The sequence below is a fragment of the Camarhynchus parvulus genome, chromosome 1A (genome assembly GCF_901933205.1).
Source record: "Camarhynchus parvulus chromosome 1A, STF_HiC, whole genome shotgun sequence".
In the NCBI taxonomy this organism is placed as follows: domain Eukaryota; kingdom Metazoa; phylum Chordata; class Aves; order Passeriformes; family Thraupidae; genus Camarhynchus; species Camarhynchus parvulus.
In genome coordinates this window covers 38,494,657-38,519,197 of record NC_044586.1, presented here as the reverse complement: position 1 = coordinate 38,519,197, position 24,541 = coordinate 38,494,657, and the positions used below count along the sequence as shown (strand labels likewise).

The 24,541-nt window shown below is 35.1% G+C and overlaps 1 protein-coding gene across 4 annotated transcripts in view; it reads left to right on the top strand.

Moving 5' to 3' along the window:
• Positions 1-18,274, top strand: part of MON2 (MON2 homolog, regulator of endosome-to-Golgi trafficking) — a 66,342-nt gene extending 48,068 nt beyond the window's left edge. The window contains exons 28-36 of one of the 4 annotated variants that reach the window (XM_030959345.1): positions 1,212-1,355; positions 1,880-1,897; positions 2,164-2,292; positions 4,215-4,405; positions 11,077-11,137; positions 12,412-12,535; positions 13,306-13,513; positions 14,788-14,870; positions 16,753-18,274. In XM_030959345.1, coding sequence (XP_030815205.1) covers positions 1,212-1,355; positions 1,880-1,897; positions 2,164-2,292; positions 4,215-4,405; positions 11,077-11,137; positions 12,412-12,535; positions 13,306-13,513; positions 14,788-14,870; positions 16,753-16,916 — 1,122 coding nt within the window. In that variant the 3' untranslated portion in view covers positions 16,917-18,274. The remainder of the gene's footprint in view (positions 1-1,211; positions 1,356-1,879; positions 1,898-2,163; positions 2,293-4,214; positions 4,406-11,076; positions 11,138-12,411; positions 12,536-13,305; positions 13,514-14,787; positions 14,871-16,752) is intronic. The other 3 variants (XM_030959346.1, XM_030959348.1, XM_030959349.1) reach the window with 3 other exon arrangements.
• Positions 18,275-24,541: the final 6,267 nt, after the last annotated feature.

Sequence of the window (24,541 nt, the reverse complement as noted above, 5' to 3'; positions counted from 1 at the left end):
CCTCAAACCTCCTGTCCCACCTATAGTTATGTTACTAACATAACAGCACTGAAGTTCCTAAAAGCATTAAAGTATTTTTGGACATTAGTAAGTTCTGTGAAGTTGTGTGATTGCTCCTCTTGGCTGTGTAAACACAGTACGGTTCACATGGCAGGGCAGCCAGCCAGTGCTGGCATGATGCAAAGGCCATGAGTCAGATGGTTTTGCCTTAGGGCAGAGTACCTTCTTCCTCTCTTGAAATCAATTGATGCTCTCAGGAGTACACACAGAAAGCATTTAAAGAAGAGTATGTAAATATTTGCAATCTTTGAAACAAAACTTTTATCTGTGTTTGCATGTAGGATCAGGTTCTTTGCTGATACAGGAAGACTTGGGTCAGTTCTGATTTTCTCTGAAGTTGTGGAACAACTTTGCAGTTTGAATAGCATGAAAAAAACTAACATTTTTCAGACTGAACCCTGACTAGTTTAATAAATATATTTTATAATGTGATTCCACTAACAAAGGACATCATTGCAACTGAAGAACATGGGAATGGAAAGGAGCTTTGCATCTCTTTCCAGGCTTCCATATGTTGAGCTCATTTTACACCCTTTGCTTTGTTCTTTGTTCTTTTTATTTCTCATTAGCACTTGTCTTCTAGTCTTTTACTGCTGTAGTATAGGGGGATTTGAGGTTTTTTGGTAGTGTAAGTACACTGTTCCTGAAATGTTTTCCATTTTAAAGCAAGATTATGAGTTTTAGCTATGCCAAACCATATAATTCTCATTTTATTTCTATTCCTCACTCTTTTAATTATTAAGACACTCTTTTAACTATTTTTGAGGCCTTCTATAATTTACTTCTGAGATATTTAAATGTTTATTGAAGTAGAGCTTAAAGAAGATGTGGCTGAGATCTATATACAAGACTTATATAAGACTTTATTTTACTGACAAGTCAAATCAGAGTGAAGAAAAGTTATCTTTTATTGGATGAGATAGCTGTATTTACTGAACTATATATGCCCAGATATCTTGCAACTTTATTTACTTCAACAACAAAATGTAATTTCCTTAAACTATTGGAACTATACACAATCTTTCATACAGCATGACTCTTGCATAGTCTTATATGGGGAGTTTTCTGTAGGAGTTCCTTGTACTGATGCAGCTGTTAGAGCAAAAACTCAAGAAATATATATTAAACTTCTTTATTTTCTTTTAATAAAGGCTATATGTGTGGGCTCAGAAGGTATGCAGATCATGTATCCTGCAATCTTTGACCAACTACTGGCCTTTGTAGAATTTTCCTGCAAGCCTCCACAGTATGGACAGTTGGAAACAAAGCACATTGCAAATGCAAAGTATAATCAGGTAATTAATTAGAAATCTCACTCGTTTCACTTGGCTGATTAATCCAATTCAGCTTCAGATATAGGTTGTCCAGCAAGATGCATTTGTTCAATCTATAAAAATTTAACTGCATGTTGCGTAGTAAGTTTTTTTTAGATACTTTTGTTATCTTCTTTTACTCCCTTTGCATTTTTTGTTGCTTTTATACTTCATATTCCTTCATGTAGGAAAGGTCTGGCTTGGACACCAGACAAATGTGTCTGAATTGGTACATGAATTAGTCTAAAACAATTTGTCCTTCAAGAGATAATAAATTTAACACAGAGACATGATAACTTTGAATGGAGAAAATTCCCTCAAGCTGCAGATTTTTGAATTGCACGTGCTGTAAAGAAATGGAACGTGTTCAGTAATTCTTTTTATCTGTGTACACTGCTGTTCACTAAGCATGAGCATCTGATTCAGTGTAATCAAAGAGGTAACTATTATGTATGTATTAATTCTTCTTATTCTGTTTGTCCTGCAACACAATGGAATCACACTAGATACAACTATTTGCACCGGTGAGTTAAATTTCCTTAAAGATTGTCCTAATGTAGTTGTCTTGCTTAGACTGCAACATTTCTCCTACTTAAATGTACTTTACTTCAATGTAGAGTACATTTTCATAGCCAGACTATGTTGTATTTGCAGTTTTGTGGCTTGGACCATATTCTTAGCAAACCTTGCATGCATTAAACTGAGAGATCAGTGCAAAACATACACTTTCTGTTCCTTAATTAATATGTTTTCATACCTAATTTAGTAATTTACTAATTCCTTTTCCTAGGCGGAATGGGTGGCATTGAATTATGTACCATTTGCAGAGAGATCATTGGAAGTTGTGGTGGACTTATACCAAAAGACAGCTTGCCACAAAGCTGTGGTAACAGAGAAGGTTCTTCAGAACATTATTAAGGTAAAAGTTTGACCTGCATGTGCTCTGAATTTAATGAGATTATACTGAAAATCATGAGTTTTATTTTCAGCTAGTGTCGACAAACGCTTCCTGAGAAGCCTCAAACTGTAGTAAACAGATTGATATTTTATGAAGATGAGCAGCAGGGAATAATTTCTTTTGAAGCTGAAAGGCTATTTATCAGTCTGTTTGTACTGTTCTTAGCTGGGTAATGTAAGCATCAGTATTTCAGTGTTATGATAAAAATTAACAAACATGTTAGGCCCCAAAATGTTCATCTTAGAAAGTGTTATGCACCTGAGTGTGGTAAGTAGGTGCCTTAGTAAATATGGCATTGAAGACCAAAGCCCAGTTTCTGTAGACTGGCATAAGAACTTCTGGGATGTATGCTGTTACTTTTGATTTGCTTTTAATGACTTCATGTGTCAATGCATCTCTGAAATGTTACCTAATACACCTATAATACATAATAAATGTAGCTAATATACCTTTAAAGTGAAATTGTCAAATGCTTCACTTTCTTGACCATTCAATTTCAGCAAAAAATTTTAGTAAATAATAGAAGTAATATTTTCCAGAAATCTGGAAAATAAGAATGTGTCTGACCTGACTTGTTTGCAATGACTTGGCTGACGTTAGGATTTTCCTGTATAGAAATTTAGAAACCTGAATGTGTTTAAAACAGGTGATATTATTTGAAATCTGTTATGAATTAAATATTTGTATTTCAAAGTTAAATAGTTGTTTTCCATTTCTGTTTTAATGGGATTGGTGAAACTGATGGAAATACCACTTTTTTGTAACATTTGCAGTTGAAAACAATAGGATCTATTATGATATATGAAAATATTTCTAAATTTCTTTTTCATGTTTTTAAAGCCCATGTTGATTTTGGAATTAGATTTGACACATATGACCAAAAGCAGCAGAAAAAAAAGAAGTTCTCTTTATCTCTAGAGTCTGGCTGTCATGATTTTTTGCCATAGAGAGTTAATTATAATTGACTGTCTTGTGAGAGTCAGAATGAGTCTTTCCTCCTTTTGCTTTCCTCAAATTAGAGACTGCACTAAAGGCATGGGGGGCATACATACAGTGCCTGAATTTAGTCACTATGTATTTGAAATGTCAAGTAAATAATTGGTTTTCCAAGAAAACCAAAAACTTACTATCAGGTTCTAAAGTTTGACTAACAATACTAAAAAGAATGCATATACGTGTAAATAGTTCATATGCCTAATTTAAAAAAAATATTAATGACTTTGTTTTATAGATACTGAAGATGACTTTCTATCTAAAAGATTTAAAATTTGCTGTGCTTTCATCTGCTTTACATTTGAGTTGTATTGTAGCCTTTATCTTAGAATTTTACTAACTGTTCTTACTTTCAAATTTCATGTGGTTTAACAGTCAATAATGACCAGATTTCTTCCAGTGTTTATGTTCCAGTGTTTAAAGTTCAACTTTACTAGGAAAAATTTAAGTGCAATGAGGCTCTTTTTCTTTACTGTGGAAGCACTTGGGATGGCTTTATAGGGACTGAATTCTCCAGAATACATTTGTGATAACAGACTGCCTACAGTCTCTTATGTGTTAGGAAAGCCCATTTGTCAGACTTGGCAAAAATGGTGGATGGCAATACAGAAAAAGAAAATTAGTACGTGATTTCATAGTGTAAATGAAAATGGATCAATTCTGACTCCTAAACTTGTACTTGGCTACAGACCTTTGCTTTAGCCAGCTGGTATATGATAAATCATCTTCAGAACTGCATTTGTAAAAGGTCATCTCATATACTAGCAGAAAAGGTAGGGATTGTGTATTGCCATCTATGACACTGTCCTCCAAGATCTTGTGCAGAAACTTGCTGTAATCTTAGATTTGTCTGAGCAACTATAAATTTTGCTTTGACTTTCATTTTGCAGACACTTAGAATACCTCTTAGTCTGAAGTACTCGTGTCCTTCTGAAAGCACATGGAAGCTAGCTGTGTCCTCTCTTCTCAAAGTTCTCTCCATTGGACTGCCTGTTGCAAGGCAACATGCATCTTCTGGAAAATTTGACAGTATGTGGCCAGAGCTAGCAAATACTTTTGAAGACTTTTTATTCACAAAAAGGTAAACACTACTTCCTTTTTTTTATTTTTAAAGGAAAATATTCATAAGTAATTTGTTCACTGTATGTGTCAGTAGAGCTATTTGATATATGAAAATTATTTTAATGAATGATGGAGAAGAGGTAACCAATCTGCCTACTTCAAAAAGCTCTACTTTTAGAAAGTAGTACAAAAAGCTTCAATCAAAAGGTGAAGTGTAAGAGCAAGAAAGAGCTCAGCTGAACTCTCAATGTATGGCATAGTCTTTCTGAACAGGACAAGGAGCTCTGTATGGACCCCAAGGATGTTTAGTCTAGATTTGATAAAAAATTGCTGATATGTACATAATTTGTTCCTTTCTTCACTTTGAACAGAGTTGCAATGGTATTTTTTCTAATTAACAGCATTAACTATATGTATTCGTCTTGAGTTCCATCTTGAAATACTTCACTTACTGTGAATTTTTGAAAAATATTTAGTACACTGCTGCTCACTTAGAAGCCCATAGTTATGTTATATTTGTTTCTACCTAAGATAAATTGACTGCACCTTAATAATTAACCACACTTGATTTATGATACTCTTTGAAAAGTGTAGTTAAATAGTCATATTTAGGACTATAAAGATGGACAGATTCCTCTCAAGAATGAAACACGTTCTCAATCAACAATGGGCAGGCTGAGAAAGTCCGGAAGTGAAAAATAGTAATGATCAGAGACAGACAGTTTAATCACAGAATCATCAAATGGTTTGAGTTGGAAAGGCTCTTAAAGATCATCTAGTTCCAGACAGCCTGCCATGGGCAGGACACCCTCCACTAGACCAGCTTGCTCAGATCCCCATCCAGCCTGGCCTTGGATCTATTTGTTCAAATAAAAGACTATAACATTAGCAAAACATTGTAAATTTTCAGAATATAAAAAAAGGTTGCTTCAGAGAAGAATTTCTTTGTTGCTTGGCAATGGGTAAAAACTTGTTTCAGTACAGCAAAGATTTTCTAGGTTAGACACTAAGAGAATCTTTTACTCTAAGGAAGGTTAGGTATTTTAGATAATTGCTTAGGAGTGGTATGGAATTTCCATCTTCTGTGGACAAGCATCTTTTAGGGGTATTTTAAGTATATCTAATAGTGTTTTAGAATAAAGAACAAGGTGGAACATGAAAAATATTTTCAGTAACAAATAAATCTTTCTTTTGAACAGAAACCAGTAAGGTTCTTCCGCGCCTTACACTAATATGCTGTGTGTTTAGTTTTGAAACACACAAAAGTCAGCAACCAAACACAGCTGTATTTACTAATCATGGATAAATACCAGCTTGCCCAAAACAAACAAGCAAATAAAAAAAATAAATACCAATGAAAATTTATTTTAGAGACACATGTGTCGCTAGTGGAAATGCATAATAATGAATGGGTTTGGAATATCATCAATAGGATTACCATCAATAGGATGGCAATCAGGTGAAAAACCTTCCTATTGTTTTTGCATTTCCTTGAAAAAAAATTATATTAAGTAGGAGGACCTTAAAATAGAAAAGGTCATCCATGATGCATAAAAGGCACTTCAATCATCCAAGTTTTTATTTTATACTTCACTGCTTCTTTAATATAAAATAATCTTTGCAGTATCTTGCTTGGTTTTCTTTTCAGCTGGAGTTAGTATTCTTGCTTCAATTCTGAGACAGGCAGTCCACATCAGTTAACACCCTATAATCTATATCATTGTAGAGTGATCAGAATTCAAATGAAGGTTTTTCAGGTTATTGTAGAAGAATGTATGTTCACTTAAAAGTTGCTTTGGAAATACATATTACTATTTGTTGTAATTTAATTATTCCTAAATATTTGCAAAGCAAATTAAACATTTCTGTTTTGCATATTCTTAGCTGTACAAGACTTGTACTGCTACAGCTTACTGGTATTACTTGTTCATAAATTCAGGGAAGCAAAATTATCCCAGCTCTTTAGTGTAATTCAGGATAATCCACTATCATCTGCATGACTTCTTGGCCAAATCTGTTTGTCTATAACAAATATGTTTAATTTACAGTGAGTGATTTATACTTTACTTGAATATTATTTCAAACGTAGAAATTTCATCTTAATGTGTTGCTTGCTAGAAACTATTACTCTTTATGTTAATTCTAATACCTTTTGTCATTTGTCATGTATGGACAAATGCTCTCTGGAGTTAGAAGAAAAAAATAGTACCTGTGTGAATATTTATGATGCCTTACGATGTCTGTCTTGACTTAAGCCTGGTTTTGCCTCTTTAGCACCAGAGTGTATACTGTAATTTAACATACAAAGTGTGTTTTAGAGAAATTTTTTTCATCCTAATTAAAGGTGTCTTTAGAAAAGTGTAGGCTTTTTTTTTTCACTTAGAAACTTTAAAGTTTAAATTAATTTAAAGCACTAAAAATAGGCCAGTATCTTGTAGAACCACAAGGCTACAGCAAGATAATTTGACCTGTTAGTATAATTAATGGCCACTATCATTATGGTTTCCAGGCTTCTTGTGAGTAGATTCATTTTGCTTATGTAGTTGTATTTTGTGTGGCTACAGAATGTCTGGGGTTGGTTTTTTTTTTACCTCTCTAATGCTCATCTTTTTCTAAATAGCAGTTTGCCTTCCAAGTGTATGGTTGTCCTACATACAGTTAGAGCCTTGTCCCTTGGTATCTTTAGGATAGATAGATGGACTTTCTGTTCTCTCTATCAGCCTGAGCCTTGTGCTCCTAAAAAACACTAAAGCTGAAAAGGGAATACATCTTCCTCATGCCACTTGTCAGGACAATTAGTTATAGCAGTCATTTCTCTTCTTCATCCTCCTCATTCTCCTCCTCCTCCCCATGTTACTACTGAAGTGTATCTCTCTCACTGTGGTGCAAGGAGGGCTCTAGAGATAGCTGTGGAAGTTCCCCACATTGAGCTAATTCTCTTCTGATTTCCTTTGCTAAAATCTTTCTGCACTCTGTGCAAGATGCTATGAGATTACCCTTGGCAAGTAAGGCAACCTGTCCTTTTTGGTTTGAAATTTGCTAAATTCTGTCTTCTAGTGATTTATAATTGCAGTTTACTTAGTGTCTTAGATTTGTAGTTGTTCCACTTGTAAGGAAATTGGATTCAGAATTTTCAAATTTAATGCGTGCTTTCATTTAGTTTTGTATTTCTAATAGAAAACATACGCTAGTCATAGTGGTGCCTTATTCCAGGGTAATTTGAGAGAATCTATTCACTGTTTTGAAAATAACAGCTAAAATTTATTGCTGAGTTGACATGCATGTCATCCTTCAGGTTGCATGGGAAGGCAGTGAGAATGTACTTTCCAGCTATCCATATTAATCCTTTATTTAAGAACAGCTAGATGGTATAGAACTGGTTTTGTTGTGTTTCCTGATTTATTTATATTAACAATGAGTTGTGCTTTTTAAAATTCTGGAACTACTTCCATTTTTGTCCATAACACCAAATCAATTAACCAAGCCACAACTGAGAAGAGGAGAGTGGTTTTAGTTAGATTTGTGACTTGTAAACTTGAATTGGTTTTAGTAACTCTGCGGAACCTGTCCAAATGGCTTTACTGCAGCTGTGAGTCAGGTCATCTCTGGTGGCTTTCCAACTTGCAAATGTGTCACATAGGACAGGAATGTTATTACATTAGGTGCAGGAGTGTACAAATCTTACTAAGACCAGCATGGATTGAAAAGGTTTTGAAGCACAAAGAATTTGGGAAATGCGGTTCAGTTGACTCTCCAAGAGGCTGACAGTGAGATGGAGTAACCCCATTACCACATTATCTGGATTTTTAGCATCCTCTATCTAACATGTCACCCCTTGTGACAGGAATAGTTAGATATATGCAGTTAGACCTGAATATGGTTAGAACTGAAAATCCACTTTCTTATGCTGGTGTTCTGTAATTTTTCCTAGGCTCTTTGTTTCAATGAAACTGGAATGTTATGTCACAAAATCCCCCTTTCTTTTCTTCCATCGGTCTTGATACATTTTCATACTCCACATTTTCCACTATTAAATGTTCTAGATGTTCTGTGCAGTTGTCTGTCCAGGCTATATGCAAAGCTAGGTAAAGGGCTTCCTTTTGTACCTCGTCTTCAGATCTTTATTCTCAAAGATTGACTTAGGACTACTGGGATGGTTCTAAATATGAAACATCTGCATCTTTGTAAGACTCACAAAAACCTTAATGCAGTCAGTCTTCCTAGCAACACTGCATAACAGATTTGATTAGGTTTTTTTTCCTTTAGCTTACGTTAAAATATGCCAGTGCACATTGCCTTATTTTTGTATGCATGTTCTCCAAGTTTCTACCTGGCTGAGCATTGGGTAGAAAAATGAAATTATTTCACTGATGTTCTAAATTTTTAACCAATATTTGAAACATTTTTCTGATCTAACTCGTAACTCTTCTAGTCACCGTGGTCCTAGAAATCATATGTGTAGATAGCCTAATATTGCTTCTGGCATTGAAACTGAGTTGGCATTGATTAGACAAGAGGCCACTGTAGTTTGAACCCTTAAACTAAAGCTCTGTGAATAGCTGTATTTAAAATAGTGTCCTACCTCTGTCTTTTGGATAGGAACAGAATTTCAAGACAGCTATGGAGCTTAAATGAGAGGTGATACTCAATGATGTTTAAAAAGTACAAAGCACAGCAGAAATTCTCTCTGCAGCTTTGTACAACAAGGAATTTCAAATATAGCCAGGAGAGCCCAGGTAAATGAAAAAGGAAAATGTTACTGTCAGAGCATTAGTGCTTTCTAAGACAGAAGTTTCAGCTTTAAAAAAAAAATTAGAGCAAACTACAGTTGAGGTGACTCAATAATCTTGATTTTTGTCATAAATCAAGACGACATTTAAAATTAATACATTTCATATAACTTAATTTACACAGAATTGTCTTCCAGTAAGAAGCTGGTATGTTTATTACTTCATATTGTTCTTCTTTCCCAGAGGCTTTCATAGAGGCATGTCAAGCCATTATATACAATAAAATTCACCAAATATGTGTGTATGTGTATATATATAATTTATTAGAAGTCTATGCTCACATGAGGGAATTAAATCAATACTTTCCTAAAAGATGCTTCTGAGCAGAGTGCTGTGCACAGCAGGGCTCTGGGTGCTTGTTAGGTCTTTGCTCTTGGCTCTGAAGCCCTCCCTGTTCAGTGGGCAGGGGCTGGGAGCTCTGTACTGAGGAAAGTTGCTGCATCACACTCTTATCTTTCCTGGCTCCTGACTCTCCAGTATGGTTTGGGTATGTTGTGCCAGAACAGCAAAGCATTTGGCCCCCAGATGGGTGTATCCACATAGACAAAAATTTATTTATTTGGGAATAATTTGCTACACGAACAAATATGTACCATAATCTTTAGTAGGTAAGGTAGATCAGGTATGGATGACTGGGCAGAAAAGCCTGAACACCTCTTTAAGTAAACCTCAGCTCAGAGAGTGAGTCATAAATTGGAAAGTGTCAGTCTGAAATCTTCCCATGTATTTCAACATGACCTGCATTTCTATGCATCATAATAGCTTAAGTTATTGTTGAAAGGTTTTGCATACTGAACACCTTGGTGGGTTAGAAAAGGTACTGATTGAACAGCTACTTAGTATTTTATTTTATTCTATGTTTTCAAAATAAAATTCCAAACTTCCTGACACAATACACTTCCCTAATACACAACCCAGTAATAAATACAATAATTTAATATTTTATTCTTTGTGGTTTTTTCTAGTTGTACACATAACACATGTCCATTTCATAGATAAAGTAATGTAGACTTTATCTGTGTAAAGTCTCTTTGAGGAGCAGAGAAATATTTATTTTTCAAGCAGAAACGTGTGCATACATAAAACGTTCCTAATTGTCAAAACTGAAAATTAGCTGTAGATGTGAAGACTGATCTTCAGTGTGTTATGCTAAGTATTCAGAAGATGGGAGAAAAAAATGCCCATCTCAGAAAAATCTTCTTCGTCTTTGTCAGCAACATACAGGAGCACTGGAAGAAAAAATGTCCGTCAGCTAAACTAATCAGATTTGAATGAGATTTCAAAACCTTCAAGGTTCTTAAACTTTTATTAAAATTGGCAATGGGACAGAGGAGGCAGGCCCAGATGAGTACCCTTATGAAGACAAGATTGGCACACGTCCACAGTCCTATCCTGGGCAGCTGCCTTGCCTGTGAGCCTGTGCTTAGCTACCCATCACAGGGTCTGTTGAATCACTTCTGGACATTTCATCTGAAAATAAATTCATATATATAGCTAATGAAAAACCTCCAAAAAAGCTACAAAACTATTGTTTATAAAATGGGTTTTTCTTCTAATAAAATTCATTAAGAATGAGAACAAATACATCATTTCAGTTAGCAGGGGAAAAAGACATAGTAATACCCCATTAATGAAAAATGTTCCATTAATATAGAAGAAAATGTAAAATCAAAAAAAATGTAAGATGTACCATTGGAACTCAAAGGTATTTTTTTGGCATAGTGAGTAAAAAGTAGTTGCTCAAAGGCCCCATCCAACCTTACCTTGTGATCATTAATCATTACCATATAATAGTACCAACTTGATGCATTTAATAACTGTAAATGTAATGCACTTTCCCATATCTATCTCCTTACACATATTGTAAATTTGAAGTATAACGCAGTATGTTTATTTTTAGTACACCTCCTGATAATCTCTCAATTCAAGAATTTCAGAAGAATGAGAGTATTGATGTTGAGGTAAGGAGCCTAAAACAAATAATACTGTTAATTTTAACAAGTTAGTGGCATTCACAAGTTGCATTTTGTTCTGAAATAATTTCTTTAAAAGTTACCCTTTCATTACTTTTTCTGTGATACTGTTTTTAGTTTTGAAAACAAGACAGGAAATTCATAGGTCCAGAATTCAGCTGCTTCAGGATGATGCAAAAAGTAGGAAGTGGGATGCCAAAAAGTATTTCTTGTCATCTCAACTTCAAAACAGAATAGACTGGCTAAACCTGAATGCATTTCTGACTCTAACTCATTATGTATCCTTATTTATGATGTTATTGCTGAACGTTTACACTGGTAATTGTAGACCAACAGAGAAAGCTGACAATTAAGCCTGAAGTGAATGCCTTCTGTGTTGAGGGGGTGGTCAGCAAAAAGCCATTTTTTCTTAGACGTTGTTGTTAAGATCTCTTCTCTATACTGAGAAGCTTTGGCATAAAAGAAGAAGCTATGTGTAGTTTGTGTAGCACAGAGATCACTGTATGTTTAGTTGTATAAGGCTGAAGAAAATTAGGAGAAGATGATACCTGAAGTAAGGAGGGACTTCTTTCACTCCAGGACAAGAAAATGTGGCAGAACGGAGATTAGGGGTACAAAGCAAAAGGACTTGCAGAGAAGACACGGCAGTGTCTGTGATTTCTTCACCTGTCATCTTTCCAGAGGGGTGGCTGGGACACAAAAATATCTGGATGAAAAGTGAGAGTGGTTCTGCTTGCAGTGAGCAGAACTCTCAAATCGAATGCATTAATTTATGGAGATCTAAACCAATTTTGTTCCTGAATGGGAGCATCACGACAAGGATAGAGAGCATTTCTGTTAATGTGTACTGCCTTAAGCTCGTTTATGTAATTAACATACTTGTTCTGCTTTGCAGATATCACATTGTCAGGGATGGGTATGTGAGTTAATGTCATGGAGAGGATATTGAAGTGGGGTGGAGGGAGAGAGAGATTCCTAATGTTAGATCTTCTCTTTTCAAAAACATAAATTCTACCATACATTCTACAAATGTCATTTGAAATCTGATCAGAAACTCTAGCAAAAGTGGTAGTGGAAAGGTTTTTATTTCAAGTTTAATGTCCCATGCAAGACCACACTTTAGGACATATCTGCAAATTTTAAATGTTAGCAGTAGAAGATTTTGTGAAGTCTAATTAGGCCTTTCTCTCTTGTTAAATGTTTCTTCATACTAGATTTACAGTATTTAGAAAACCTATATAAATATATGTAATTTATTTTAGGTGGTGCAGCTTATCAGCACAGAGATACTGCCATATGCTAATTTTATTCCTAAGGAATTTGTTGGTCAGATAATGACTATGCTCAATAAAGGCTCAATACATTCTCAGTCATCCTCCTTTACAGGTATGGTACCTGAATGACAAAAATTACAGTGTTTAAATCTACTAGAAAATAATTAAAATGTTGAGTGTGCTTATTGTGATAAAGACGTGAACTTCCCTGGCATGTATTCAGTACAGACTGTTTGATATCCAACTTTTAAAATAAATTATATTTTTTGGAAGTTGCCAAGCTTTCCTTGCAATTTTTAAAAAATTGCTTCTTTACTGCTTGGACAGTATCATATTGAACTTGTGTTACTTTTTACATAGTTTATTTTCCTTTGTGCCAGTTCCAATAATAATTTCAGACAGTTGTAAGACAGACATCCTGTTCTTAAAACCTAAATGACCCTAGCGTAACTATATGGTGTACCTAGCCGGATACCTTCTCTGCCTTTAAGAAAAAACATTTGTAGGGGTTTTTGGAAAGATGAAAAAAATGAACATAAGCTGTTACATAGAAAAATACCTAAATTGTACAGTTCCAAATATGAGTATTTATGATGTAGGATTGTTTGCTGTTTTTTAATTATTTCATGTATTTTATAATTAAAGTAATGTCAAGTATGTGATATGTTACTGAGAATGTGTCATAAGTCATCTCTTATGTTCAGAACTATTGTGATTTTTGCACAGTCATTTTTTCATAGAATGTATTCTTAATATTTGTTCTTATCTCTGTTAATACTTTTTAATACTAGAGTGATAACCTTTTCTCAGCATGTAATAAGCAGATTGAAATGCAGCATCATGCACAGTGCACAATTGAAATGCATCATTTTACTTTGACAGAAGCCGAAATAGATATTCGAATGAGAGAAGAGTTTTCTAAGGTGTGTTTTGAAACACTGCTCCAGTTTTCATTCAGTAATAAAGTCACAACTCCTCAAGAAGGCTACATCTCTAGAATGGCACTTTCTGTGCTCTTGAAAAGGTCACAGGATGTATTGCATCGCTACATAGAAGATGAGCGATTGAGTGGCAAATGTCCTCTTCCACGGTATGTGCACTGTCTCTAGAAAATAAAGGTATTACCAGGACTTTATGAGAAGAAGTTTGCATTCAAAATATCACTTAGTCATGAAAAAAATGAGGTGGGTAGGAGAGAATGAAATTTAAAAGGTAGGGAAATGTTTAGGGGAAGATATCTCAAAAGAAATTCTGATACCCCATTAAAAAAAAAAAAAACTAAGTAACAACGGTCATATTCTGTGCTGTTAAAATGGTTTTCAGTTACTGAAACAATATTTCTGATATCTCTAGCATTATCTTTCTGAAATCTGACTTCACTTTATTCCCATTAGAGCTATATGTAGTTTCTAAATTGAGAGGTGAGCAGAATCTCCTCAAAAATAAAACCTCCAAACAGCAATATTGGGAATCATTAGTCAAGTAATTGTTCTTGAAATGGAAAAATTGGATCAGAAAACGAAGAAATTCTTTAAAATGGGAATTTACTTGAAATGCACTTCACTTCTGAAGGTTTTGATCATGAATGTGGAAATTGATTATCTTTGTTAGCCTTATCATATACTTTGATAGGAGTGTATCAGATTCTCTGGGTCTGGATTGAAGGCACTTAAGTGCCTTGTAGTTCTCATTCGGACTTAGTTTATTGTTTCTTATCAGTGAAACACTCTCACAACCATGAGTTCAGCAGTGTTTCATTAGCAAGGCACAAAATGGCTAACTATCTCTTGTTACAAGGTCTTCTAAGACTGAACTATACAATTAAGAACTGACACCTAGATTATTTTCCCTTTTAACCCAATAACTGATCCCTGGAAGCCCGCAATGCAGACTTTTCTGTCCAATTACACCCAAACCCACGAAGAAGAAGGAAGAAGAGGGTAAAGAAGAACAACCTGCCTCCACCCTAAAACCTCCATCTTCCTTCATATTTATTTCTATATTCTAAAATACCGAACTCTTAAGTTTTCCACCCTGTGGTATTACACGCTTCTAACCAACTACACACCCATAATCCCGGTACTGTCAATCAATTCTGGAAGCCACCTTCACAGCCTCAGGTCAAATGCAGTGCTCTCTTGTGGGTCTGTGCCTTTAAGTACAGAAAGTTTAAAATTCTCAGCATCCAGAATTCCAACAAGTGTTTTTAGATTGAGATTTGTATGGTGTTACTGTTTCCAGTATGAAAGTTAAAGCTGTCCTAGATGAGACAACAGCAATGATAATGGGAAACTTTTTCTATAAAATTTACATTCATGAAACAAAAACAAGTAATTGACTGTTTGCATTTTTTTTCATTTGTAGGCAGCAAGTAACAGAAATCATATTTGTTTTAAAAGCTGTCAGTACTCTCATAGATTCACTTAAAAAGACTCAACCTGAAAATGGTAAGTTATTGTTAAATAACATTGTTCCAAATAAGGTATATAGGTATTCTATCTGTCCCAAAGATGTATTTATTATTTCTTTTAGTAGTCTTCACAGAAATTTGAAAAAAAAGTGTACTCTGTAAGTCAGTATTCTGTAATTCTTTGTATATGTAGGTGACAGGTAGATGGCAAGAAACCCCACAAAGTTTCTTCAGTATGAGTAAAAGTATAAGGACATAAGAGTATATGTTCCATAAAAGAGAAAACGTCAATTTATAGTGGCCTTTATTAGATAAAGCTTAGTGTCTTCCGAAAACAAAGAAAAAACCCCATTCCAGAAAATATTAATGGAATTCTTAAAAATATGAATCCTGGCTAGATCCTTTTTTTCCTTCTCATGATACCTTTTAAGGTTGTTATGGATCATGTTCACATGGGCACACTCTGCAGTTAAAGGGGTGTACAAGTTAAATGCATGGACAAGCTGGTAGATACTTACACTCATGGTCTTACTTTCCCTCTCTTCCTGCACTATTATTTTCTGTCCCCTGGACTGAGCTTAGGTCATTGATGCCTGAGTAAATGGTTGACAGATTTATTTAAAGGGCTGAATCAAATGCAAGACTTCAACTTAATTTATAATTACCTATCCTGTTCCTCCCGTAAGCTGCACCTCTGGTATATGTGGGGAGTTCTTGGAAGGAAACTTAATCATGAGTCTTGGTTAAGTCCATTGTATTGGACTCTCAAATTCTGACAGAATTGTGTTTACAACATTTCCCTCTACCTCCCTGCTTTTGATATTAGAAGGAGCAGAAAAAACCCAACCTTTATAATCCCCAAACAAACAAACAAACCAGCCTTTCCAGAAAAACACAGGCAAGTGGATTTCTGGAAAGGGGCAGTGCCTCATTTGTATCATCACTGAGCAGCCAGAGTTATGATGATGTGGTTTCCAAGGTTTCATGGCCAAAGTGTGCAGGTAGAACTATGCCAGGATGCATAAAACCTTTTGGCTAACCCTGAAGCTAACTGAAGTGCTGCTCTGGTGGGTCTTCCTCTTAGAGGAGCAGAGAAGCTGACTCAGCTGGACTGTGTTCCCCACGTCTCTCTTCCTGCAATGAGAGACATTCTTCCCCTGGCCCATATGCAGTAGTGCTTGCCAAACCTCCCACACACTTTCTTAGCAAGAGAACTACTGGACAAATTGCAGAATCACTTCACTCCCACTTCTTCTACCTTTTAATAATTTTATTTATTTAAGATAATTATTAATGTCTGAAGCCAGGAGTTTGTTCTCTTTTGAAAGCAGACCTAAAACAGAAATAACCAAGGAAGCGACATTATAATAAGAGTCATGCTACAATGTTTGATTTTACTTGTTGGACTAACAAAACTTTACCATGGATATTTTTTGTCTTTGTCCAGTGTTTTTACCTTAGCTTTCTATAGCTCTTGTAATCTGAAATGATCTGAAGTCAATAGAAAATCTCACTGATGGCAATTTTCCAAAAGTGAAATGTGCATCCAGTTCAATTTTCTGTCAATAGCTGAGAAGAGCAGGCAGAAAACATGTGTATTACAGATTGAAGTATTATCTTAAATTTGTCAGTTCTTCATCCCAAAGACACAGTGAAGGACTCATATGTACAAACACAGGTGTGTAGCACTACTTTAAGGATATTATCCCATATGGCCTCTGGCTGCAGCTGAAAAAACAAATGGTTCTCCTGCAGAAATTCTTTCCTGTATCTGAGTGCCCTGCATGGATGCCATAGTACAGCATTAAGTACCTATGTTTAGGCACACTGGGAATCTGCCATTTCCTAGAAGGTATTGGAAAAAATCTGTTGTCATATTTGGACAGTGGTGATTCAGTCTGTTCTTTTCTTCCCTGCAGTTGATTCTAGCACATGGGCACAAGTTATTGCCTTGTACCCGACTTTAGTAGAATGTATCACCTGCTCATCCTCAGAAGTGTGCTCTGCTTTGAAGGAGGCACTGGTTCCCTTTAAGGACTTCATGCATCCACCAGCAGCCAAGGTACAGAATGGAGAGTCTTGACCCCATAAAACTTCTTTTTTATTCTTGAAGGGAATATCCAAAAATGTTTGCTCCTGGGTGAAGTTTCTCTGAGGAAATCTCTTGTGACTAGTACTTTGGCAACCAGTGCTGACTGCCTCTTAACTGTACTAACAAGAGCTCAGTATGTCGTGAATACAGGCTTTATCTCAAAGGTTCCAGAGTGAGTAGCAGTGCAAACCTTTAATAAATTTAATTGACTAGTTGGAATCATTTATAATCTAATGTACTTGCTACAGTATCTTGAAGTGGTGATTGAAAAGTGGGCTTATGTACAGCTTGTTGTGTATGTGTTAATGATGTAATTAAAAATATTTCAATTCAGTCAGATTTATTAGGCTGGTGTTTTGCACCCTTTTTTGAAGTACGAATTGTACTAAAATTTTATGCAAGATGGTACTGTAACATTCCATATATCTGTAACCAGCCTTTGTAAACAAAGGGAACTGATATACTTGTGTGTATAATAAATGGTACAGTTATGTATAAAATAGTTGCATTTATTATTTAAATTCTTTTAAAAATATTGATAATGTCAAATGCTTGAAAATGTATTTATTATGAATAAGTTGTATGCTTGCATTTTTACTTACAGTTTGCCTTCTAAATTGCCAGATATGTTCATTCATATCTGATCATGTTAGTTTTTGCTTAATTGAATGTATCTTCTTTGTGGCCATTGGACATCTGCAAAGGGTCATATAACAAAAGATTGAAGCAAGCAGTCACAGTCTGCTGATCTCAAACTTCAGAGTAGTTGACCTGAAATAAGTTTGAATATGCACAAATCCACTGTAGCACTTCAACACTACCATACCTCACTTCATAATAAATTTGTTTCAAGATTTTTGTTCTACTTAACTCTATCCATTTTTGCAGTTGCAGCCTTGCTTTAAAAAATAAAACAAACATATTTGAGGGTTGTTAGCCTTTTTTGACCTTCTTGGCAAGTATCAGAGTCTTTGAATCATGACCCAGAAAAGACAAGTTCAAATATCTAAAATACTTGGCTGTGATATTTTGTTCAATAATTTTAAGTGTCTTTTGAACCCAAAAAATTTGTTTAATCTTTTAATTATAAACTGTGTCTGATAAAAACCATGAGAAGTGTATTTTTGAAGATAGATACTCAGTTAGAAATGCAGTAAAATTTGTCATTAAATAAATGTGAATTTGTTTCATTTTAAAATAATACACAATTGAAGCAAACCACTTTTAATGGTATTGTTTTTAAAGTTTGTGATCTAGCATTTAAACTCTTATTTAATGAATTTTGATTTCAATAATGTTTCACCTGTATTCACATTTTTAATCTGTGATGTGAAAGCACAAAGGCCAAATGTGAAAAAAAAAAAGACAGGTGCCTTTCTATGGATTTCAGAGCTTACCTTTAGGGTTTTATTTCTTCAAGTCTTTTGTAGATATTAAAAAATTGTCATGCATAAGAAATGGTATTACATCTGTTTGCTTTGCACTTTCCTCGCTCAATGAACACTGATTGGTACATGTGAATAGGTGTAAAAGCTGTAGAAGCTTCAAGCTGAGGGTGTGATGAACTGGTCAGGGTTACCCTGCATTAATAATGTTCTCCAGGCAGTTCTTTGGACAGCTTGCTCCCACAAGTCTCCAGTTTATGGTCCTTTTTAAAAGCTTTCTGTTTCAAGTATGGTAAATATTAAAGAGGCTTCAAGACCTTGCACATTTCTGTCACCAAAGTTGCATGGGATATAATTGTCAAACCTGAATAGTTTTAAGAGAATACACAGTTTACATTAAGGAAACAAATGTTTCTTCTTAATAGAATTTATGTCAAAATACCTTCTCTGGAGGAGCAGTTCCAGGATACTGCAGAACTGTGTCTTATATAAAAGTAGCAACATCATCCATACTCTGAAAGTGAAAACCTGACAACTGCTCTCCTAATTAGTGGAAGATAAGTTGAGGTCATTAAAGAAACAAACTGTAGGCCAGGAAAGAAGGGAATTAATTTGTTTTACAATATCTAGATGTGCAGTCCAAGCTATGAGTGAATTTGTTTCTAATTAGTTTTGAATGGATTTTTCAGTGATTTTTTCATTGAGGCAAATCTTCATCTTTATCTGTAATTCAAAAAGGGATGCATGAGTCTTTCTTGACTCTAGACCCTAGACTACCTGTGAAAATTGATCTTCAAAAGATTTTGAAATAAACTACCAATCAGCTAACTTACCATCCTTTCCTCTTAATTACAAAATTAATATCTGTGCTATTTGAGGCATGTTTTGGACATGCAATCTGAGGCTGACTGTATTACTGCTTTTTTGTATTCTGTATAAATAGTTTGAAAACTAAAAACAAAGCTCCTTAGCTTAGAAAATGTTTTGACTAATTTTGTTTGTGAACAAAAATTATTCCCTTTGCTGTGCCTTCTTGTCCAACACTCAAATATTTCTTCCAACTTGAAATATCAATGTCTTTTTTCTATTTGTACTTTTTGCTAAGCATTCTTAGGGCTTCTTTGAGGCAAGCAGCATTTTTGAATATTTAAATTTCACATTTTTACATGTTTCTAGCAAGGTAAATCTTGTTCCAGAAGAAATTGAATTAATTTAACGTTACCTGTTGAGTAGACCCATGTCCAAGTTCATTTCAAGTCCGTAGGGCTGCTTAGTCAAGAGAATTAAAACCTGTGGACATTTTCAGGATGGGGTCTGCAGTGTGTCGCTGAAGTCAGCTAGAAAAGTGCTACAGCTGACTGTGTAGAAATGTGTCAGCTGGAAGTTAGAAGATAAGAATTAATTGCTTATTAAATGTAATCACAATCTTCACCTTTTTCCTTCTTGTTCACAACTTTAAAAAAAGATGTGGATGGGAATCCAAAGAGAAAATTATAAGATTATTAGCACGTTCATAGCAAGACTTTGCATTACTTGGGGAAACTTTCATGTCTCAGTGCTGTGACCACTGCTTTAATGTACATGAGGATTTAAGATTGCATAGTAACTGGTTATGAAAAAAGAACAGATGTCTCAAGCTGGGAAGTTCTTACAGAAAGTCTTATCCCAGAAGTAACCTACAGTAGTTATTTGCTTATCATCAGAGATGGTTATCTAAGTGGACATCTGTTTTGTTCCCTTGTACATGAGCCTGCTTCTCCACCTGCTTTATTGGTGAGCTGTGGAATGTTACTGGACATTAAACCACATGAAACACATGATCACTGTTAGTTATTTACACGAGTAAATAAGAATATGTCTGTGAAACTTGAGTAGTTTATCATTGTACTCTGCAGATGGAATTCTTTTTTTACCGAGGTTGAGTTGTTTCTTCTTGCCAAAAAACAAATCTTCTCATAGCTGGCCTTGAACTTTTCACGCAGGATACTTTTAGTGAGGCTAATGCCTTTCTTTTCCTCACAATGGCTAACACAAGTACTAGTCATCAGTGTATTTTGCAGAAACTCATTTAGAAGTTCAAGATACAAGTGTTCTTGTGGGGAGGGAGGAGGAAAGCGCATTTTCTACTTGTCTGTTTCTGTACAGCTCATTTCTGTGTCTCTTCACTAGCTGTTCACCTCACATTTGCAGCTAGCTACTCATTTTCTGTATGCAATTTGTGTGTTGAAGTTTTTGGTTTGTTATAGTGATGGCTAATCACAAACATCAGAAATCTACTGCCAGTCTATTGCTTGTGCAATTGGTATGAGTAACAAAGATTGAAGAAGCTTGAAGAAGCTTGCCTAAAGAGGGAAACAGAAGAGAAAATGGTTACAAGTTGTCAAATTGACTGAGCCTGAAGAATTTCTTCCTGGGATTTAAAGAACTAATCTGAGTAACCTCAGCATTTTTAAGATCATCTTTGTGGTGTCCTTGTATCTGTTAAAGAGTGACATGCTAAAAATTATCCTTCTTTTTCTAAGCTCCTTATTTAAGAATTTATGGCTTGACTATGAAACAACTGATAAAAAGGATAAGATTCATCTGTGTGTTTACTGTGCTAACTACAGGATTTCACTAGCAAGAGATGAGACTATTCATTGCTTGAATTTACTTTATTATCTATGTTTAGAGGAACTCTCACATAAGCTTATTTTTATGATCAGTTTGATAAGCTTTTTTTCCTCCATGTTAACACATGTGTTTCCACTGGTGATCCAGATGCCTGCCTTAAGAACTTACTTCATAAATAATCTCATTTATCAGAAACGTAGTTCTCTTTTCACCTAAAATATATTCCTTATGGAAAGAATGAGTTAAGTACAGCTACCATATTTTTCTTCAATCAAAAATATTGTGATGTTGAAACATTCTCGAAGGCATCGGCCCCTTTGTCTGTTTTGTTTTCAGAAGAGATTATCAATAATTAGGTAAGAAGGGCAAGCCCTTGGAAGTCAGGTATCTGGCACCTACACAGTTTTGTTACTGAAGACCCCGATCTTCAAACTGGAGTCATTCCTGCTGCTCTCTGTGCACAAAATATCTGCCTTAGACTTGACACGAGTCTCCAGTGGTATCTCCGAAGCTGAAGCTGCTTGAAGACTGCAGAAGTTCATGAGGCTGTGGTGGCTGGAAACTTGAAGCCTGATATCATTCAGTCTGATGTTTTTAATGGTAACTCTTTCTTACTTAGAACAATTAGTTTCCAAGGAATTGCTTACGTTTCTGGCTTCCTTGCCAGTAGACTCGCACTTCTGTCCCACATCACATCAAAGACCAGTGCCTAGTCGTGAGGGGTGGGGCTGAGAGGCTCCATAGAAAAATGGCAGCCAAAACTGGATTGCCACCAATTCAGAGAGAGCACAGAGAGCAGTCTGGTTTTGATCAACCTCTGTCATGAGAAAACATGGAAGGGGACAGAAATATTAAGTGCATCATGCTGCTGGGATGTACATGTACAAAGAACTGGTTTCTGGACTACATCACAACTATTACTTGCAGATCTATTTACTGAACATCTGTTCATGCCTCTGGGCTTGGTGAAGCATTACACAGTACTACCTTACCACTAAAATGAGCTCCAGAGTCTACACAAAGTACTGCCCTAGAACAAATGAGGAAAGATAAACATTTATCTTAGAACAGACTTGTTTAAATTAAATATTTTCTCTCAAAATACAAAATTGATAATGTCTGTTACAGCTGTATGCACTATATTGTTAAAATTTTAAGCATTTTTGTTGCCATAGTCTCAAAGAGAATGCACTGAACTAACTGATGAAGTAGCATGAGCCCCTCCCTTTTTATAGAGTGGGAAGCAAATTTTTGAAGTACTAAACTTCAGTCTGATAGTAGTAGCTCTTTCTTGCAGCTTAGTATCACTTTAACCAATTCAATTCAAACAACTAGGTCAAACTTGGAAATGGGTTAGGAACTGAAAAACTTTCTGCCTTTTTTTCCCCTCTTCCATATACAGGATAGACTTGTGAAAGTAAAATCTGCTCTCTCTAAAAGCTGAAGGCAGTGGCAACCAGAAACAATTAGTTCTGTGCTCTTTGTTAACAAGATGTATTTCATGGATGTATTCAATACTTTTAAAAGAGATCAATCTAAGAATGATTTTGAATGCCAGTTTTCATATTGCACTTTGAATCCAAAGAGATCTTGTCAAACGAATGAAGTGTTAAATTATCAAAAAATGTACTCAGATGTTTTCAAATAAAATGTAACCATTAAGCATCTAACAAGCGATGTAATCTTAGCCATGTAAAATGAATTCCCTAGTTTTAAAAAGTTACCAGACTTAGTGGGACTATATTTAATTGCAAACAAACATTTAAATAATTGCTAATGAAATAATGATATTTTAGAGGAGATGTATGTAGGTGCAAATGTAGTTTCTTGTTTATTTAAGTCATTATTAAATAGAAGCTGCTTTTGACAGAAATCATTCCTCCTGTAATAAACTTAGGCAGTATGGAATGTCTGCTTTGAGATGAACAAGTTAGATTTCTCTTCTGAGATCTAGGTAACTAAAATTTTGAGGTCTACCACAAGATTAACTAACCTGGCTTTCATTTGCAGTCAGGGAAGACAAAATAGGTAGGCAAAATAGGTAGAGTCATTCCATCCTAAAAGATCATCTAAGCTGCTATGTGGAAGTGACAGTTCTTGCTACCAGAGCATAGGACAACTTCCTTAGGCTTAGGCATCTGGTGTTTCATGGTGTTTTTTTAGTTTACTTTAGACATCTCAAAATGGAGAAGATGAGAGAGCCACAGTAAAAGCAGTTGACTTTGCTGTTGCAAAGTGTCGATGGTGCTACAGTTTTTTTGAGTTCCACTAAGAGCATCTTCTTTGTGGCTTTTGTTTGTTTGTTTGTTTGCCTTTTGGGTTTTTACCTATCCTTTGTAAGGGCTTGCTCTAAGGCTTGTCTGTTTTTACCCTGGGTGAAGATAATGTTCAAATATTTATCTGTTGTACCCTGTGTCTGCAAGGGACAACATGCTGTGACTTCCTTGTAGTCATGGCATTAGTCTAAATAATTACATGAAGAGTTAAGAGATCTGCAGTTATTGTTAGTGTACAAAGCTGAGCTCTTTTTGAGCCTTAAATTCTCCCCACTACTGATCCATCTCCGATTTCCATTGGTTTCCCAATTTGGATGACCACATGATGTTACTGCTCAGGAAACAGAACTAACCATTTCCATTACTGCTACACTTTTGTACACTCGTCAGATAATTTTTCTGATTGTTTTACATACTACATTTAACTGCTGCTTTTTTCACAAGTGTTTCAAATCAGCAAGGTTACATTTACTTCTGATACCGTCCACTTGGGTGCCTGAATTCTTTTTTTGGCATTTGAATTTCTCATCTCTTAGGAAAATGAGAAAATAATTGGCAGCAAACATGAGTTCTTTGAAAGTCCCTGCACATTTACTCTGTTGGTAAACAAAACTTGAATTACTGAAAGTAACTAGAGCTCCCATCCTCAAAATCTTTTAGAGCTTTGTATTATGGCATGAAGCAGCAAGGTGGGTGGTTCCAACAAACATTAGGGATTGAAAGCTTGCAGATTGGTGCAGCCTTGCATATTTCCTGACCTATTAGGTAATTTTTCACTGCTTTCCAGGATCTACTGTAATAGATCTTGGACTTTTTAGATAAATGCAAGTCAAAAACCATGTGTAGGTCTTTTGATTTGCCATATAATAAACTATGATGTATGCTGAGTATCTGCCAGTAGTTTGTACTGATATCCAACTACAATTTTAAAAACAATTTCTGTTTAGACATGATAAATATTTCAATTATTTAACTTACCAAACTCCAAAAAGAAACAATATTTTACAGTTATCTCCCCTTCTTATAATGAACTTATCCAAATGACATGGTTTGAATTTACATTTTACTTTAGCTCAGAAGTGCTGATTTGCTTCAAATAGAAATCGCTAACTCCTTGTCTAAGAAACTTTCTAAATAGTCTCATGATATTAAGATGAATTTCAGTCTGTTAATTAACACATATAAAATATACCTTAATTCAGGAAAATAAGTCATTGAGATGTGAAATACTAATAGTCTTGTGTAAAAGTTGCTTTACATTATAGTCTAGGTGGCCTTAGAATAGAAGGGAGCACATTAAAGAAAAAAGGTAAAAATTAACCCAGAATTAAATAAAAACTTT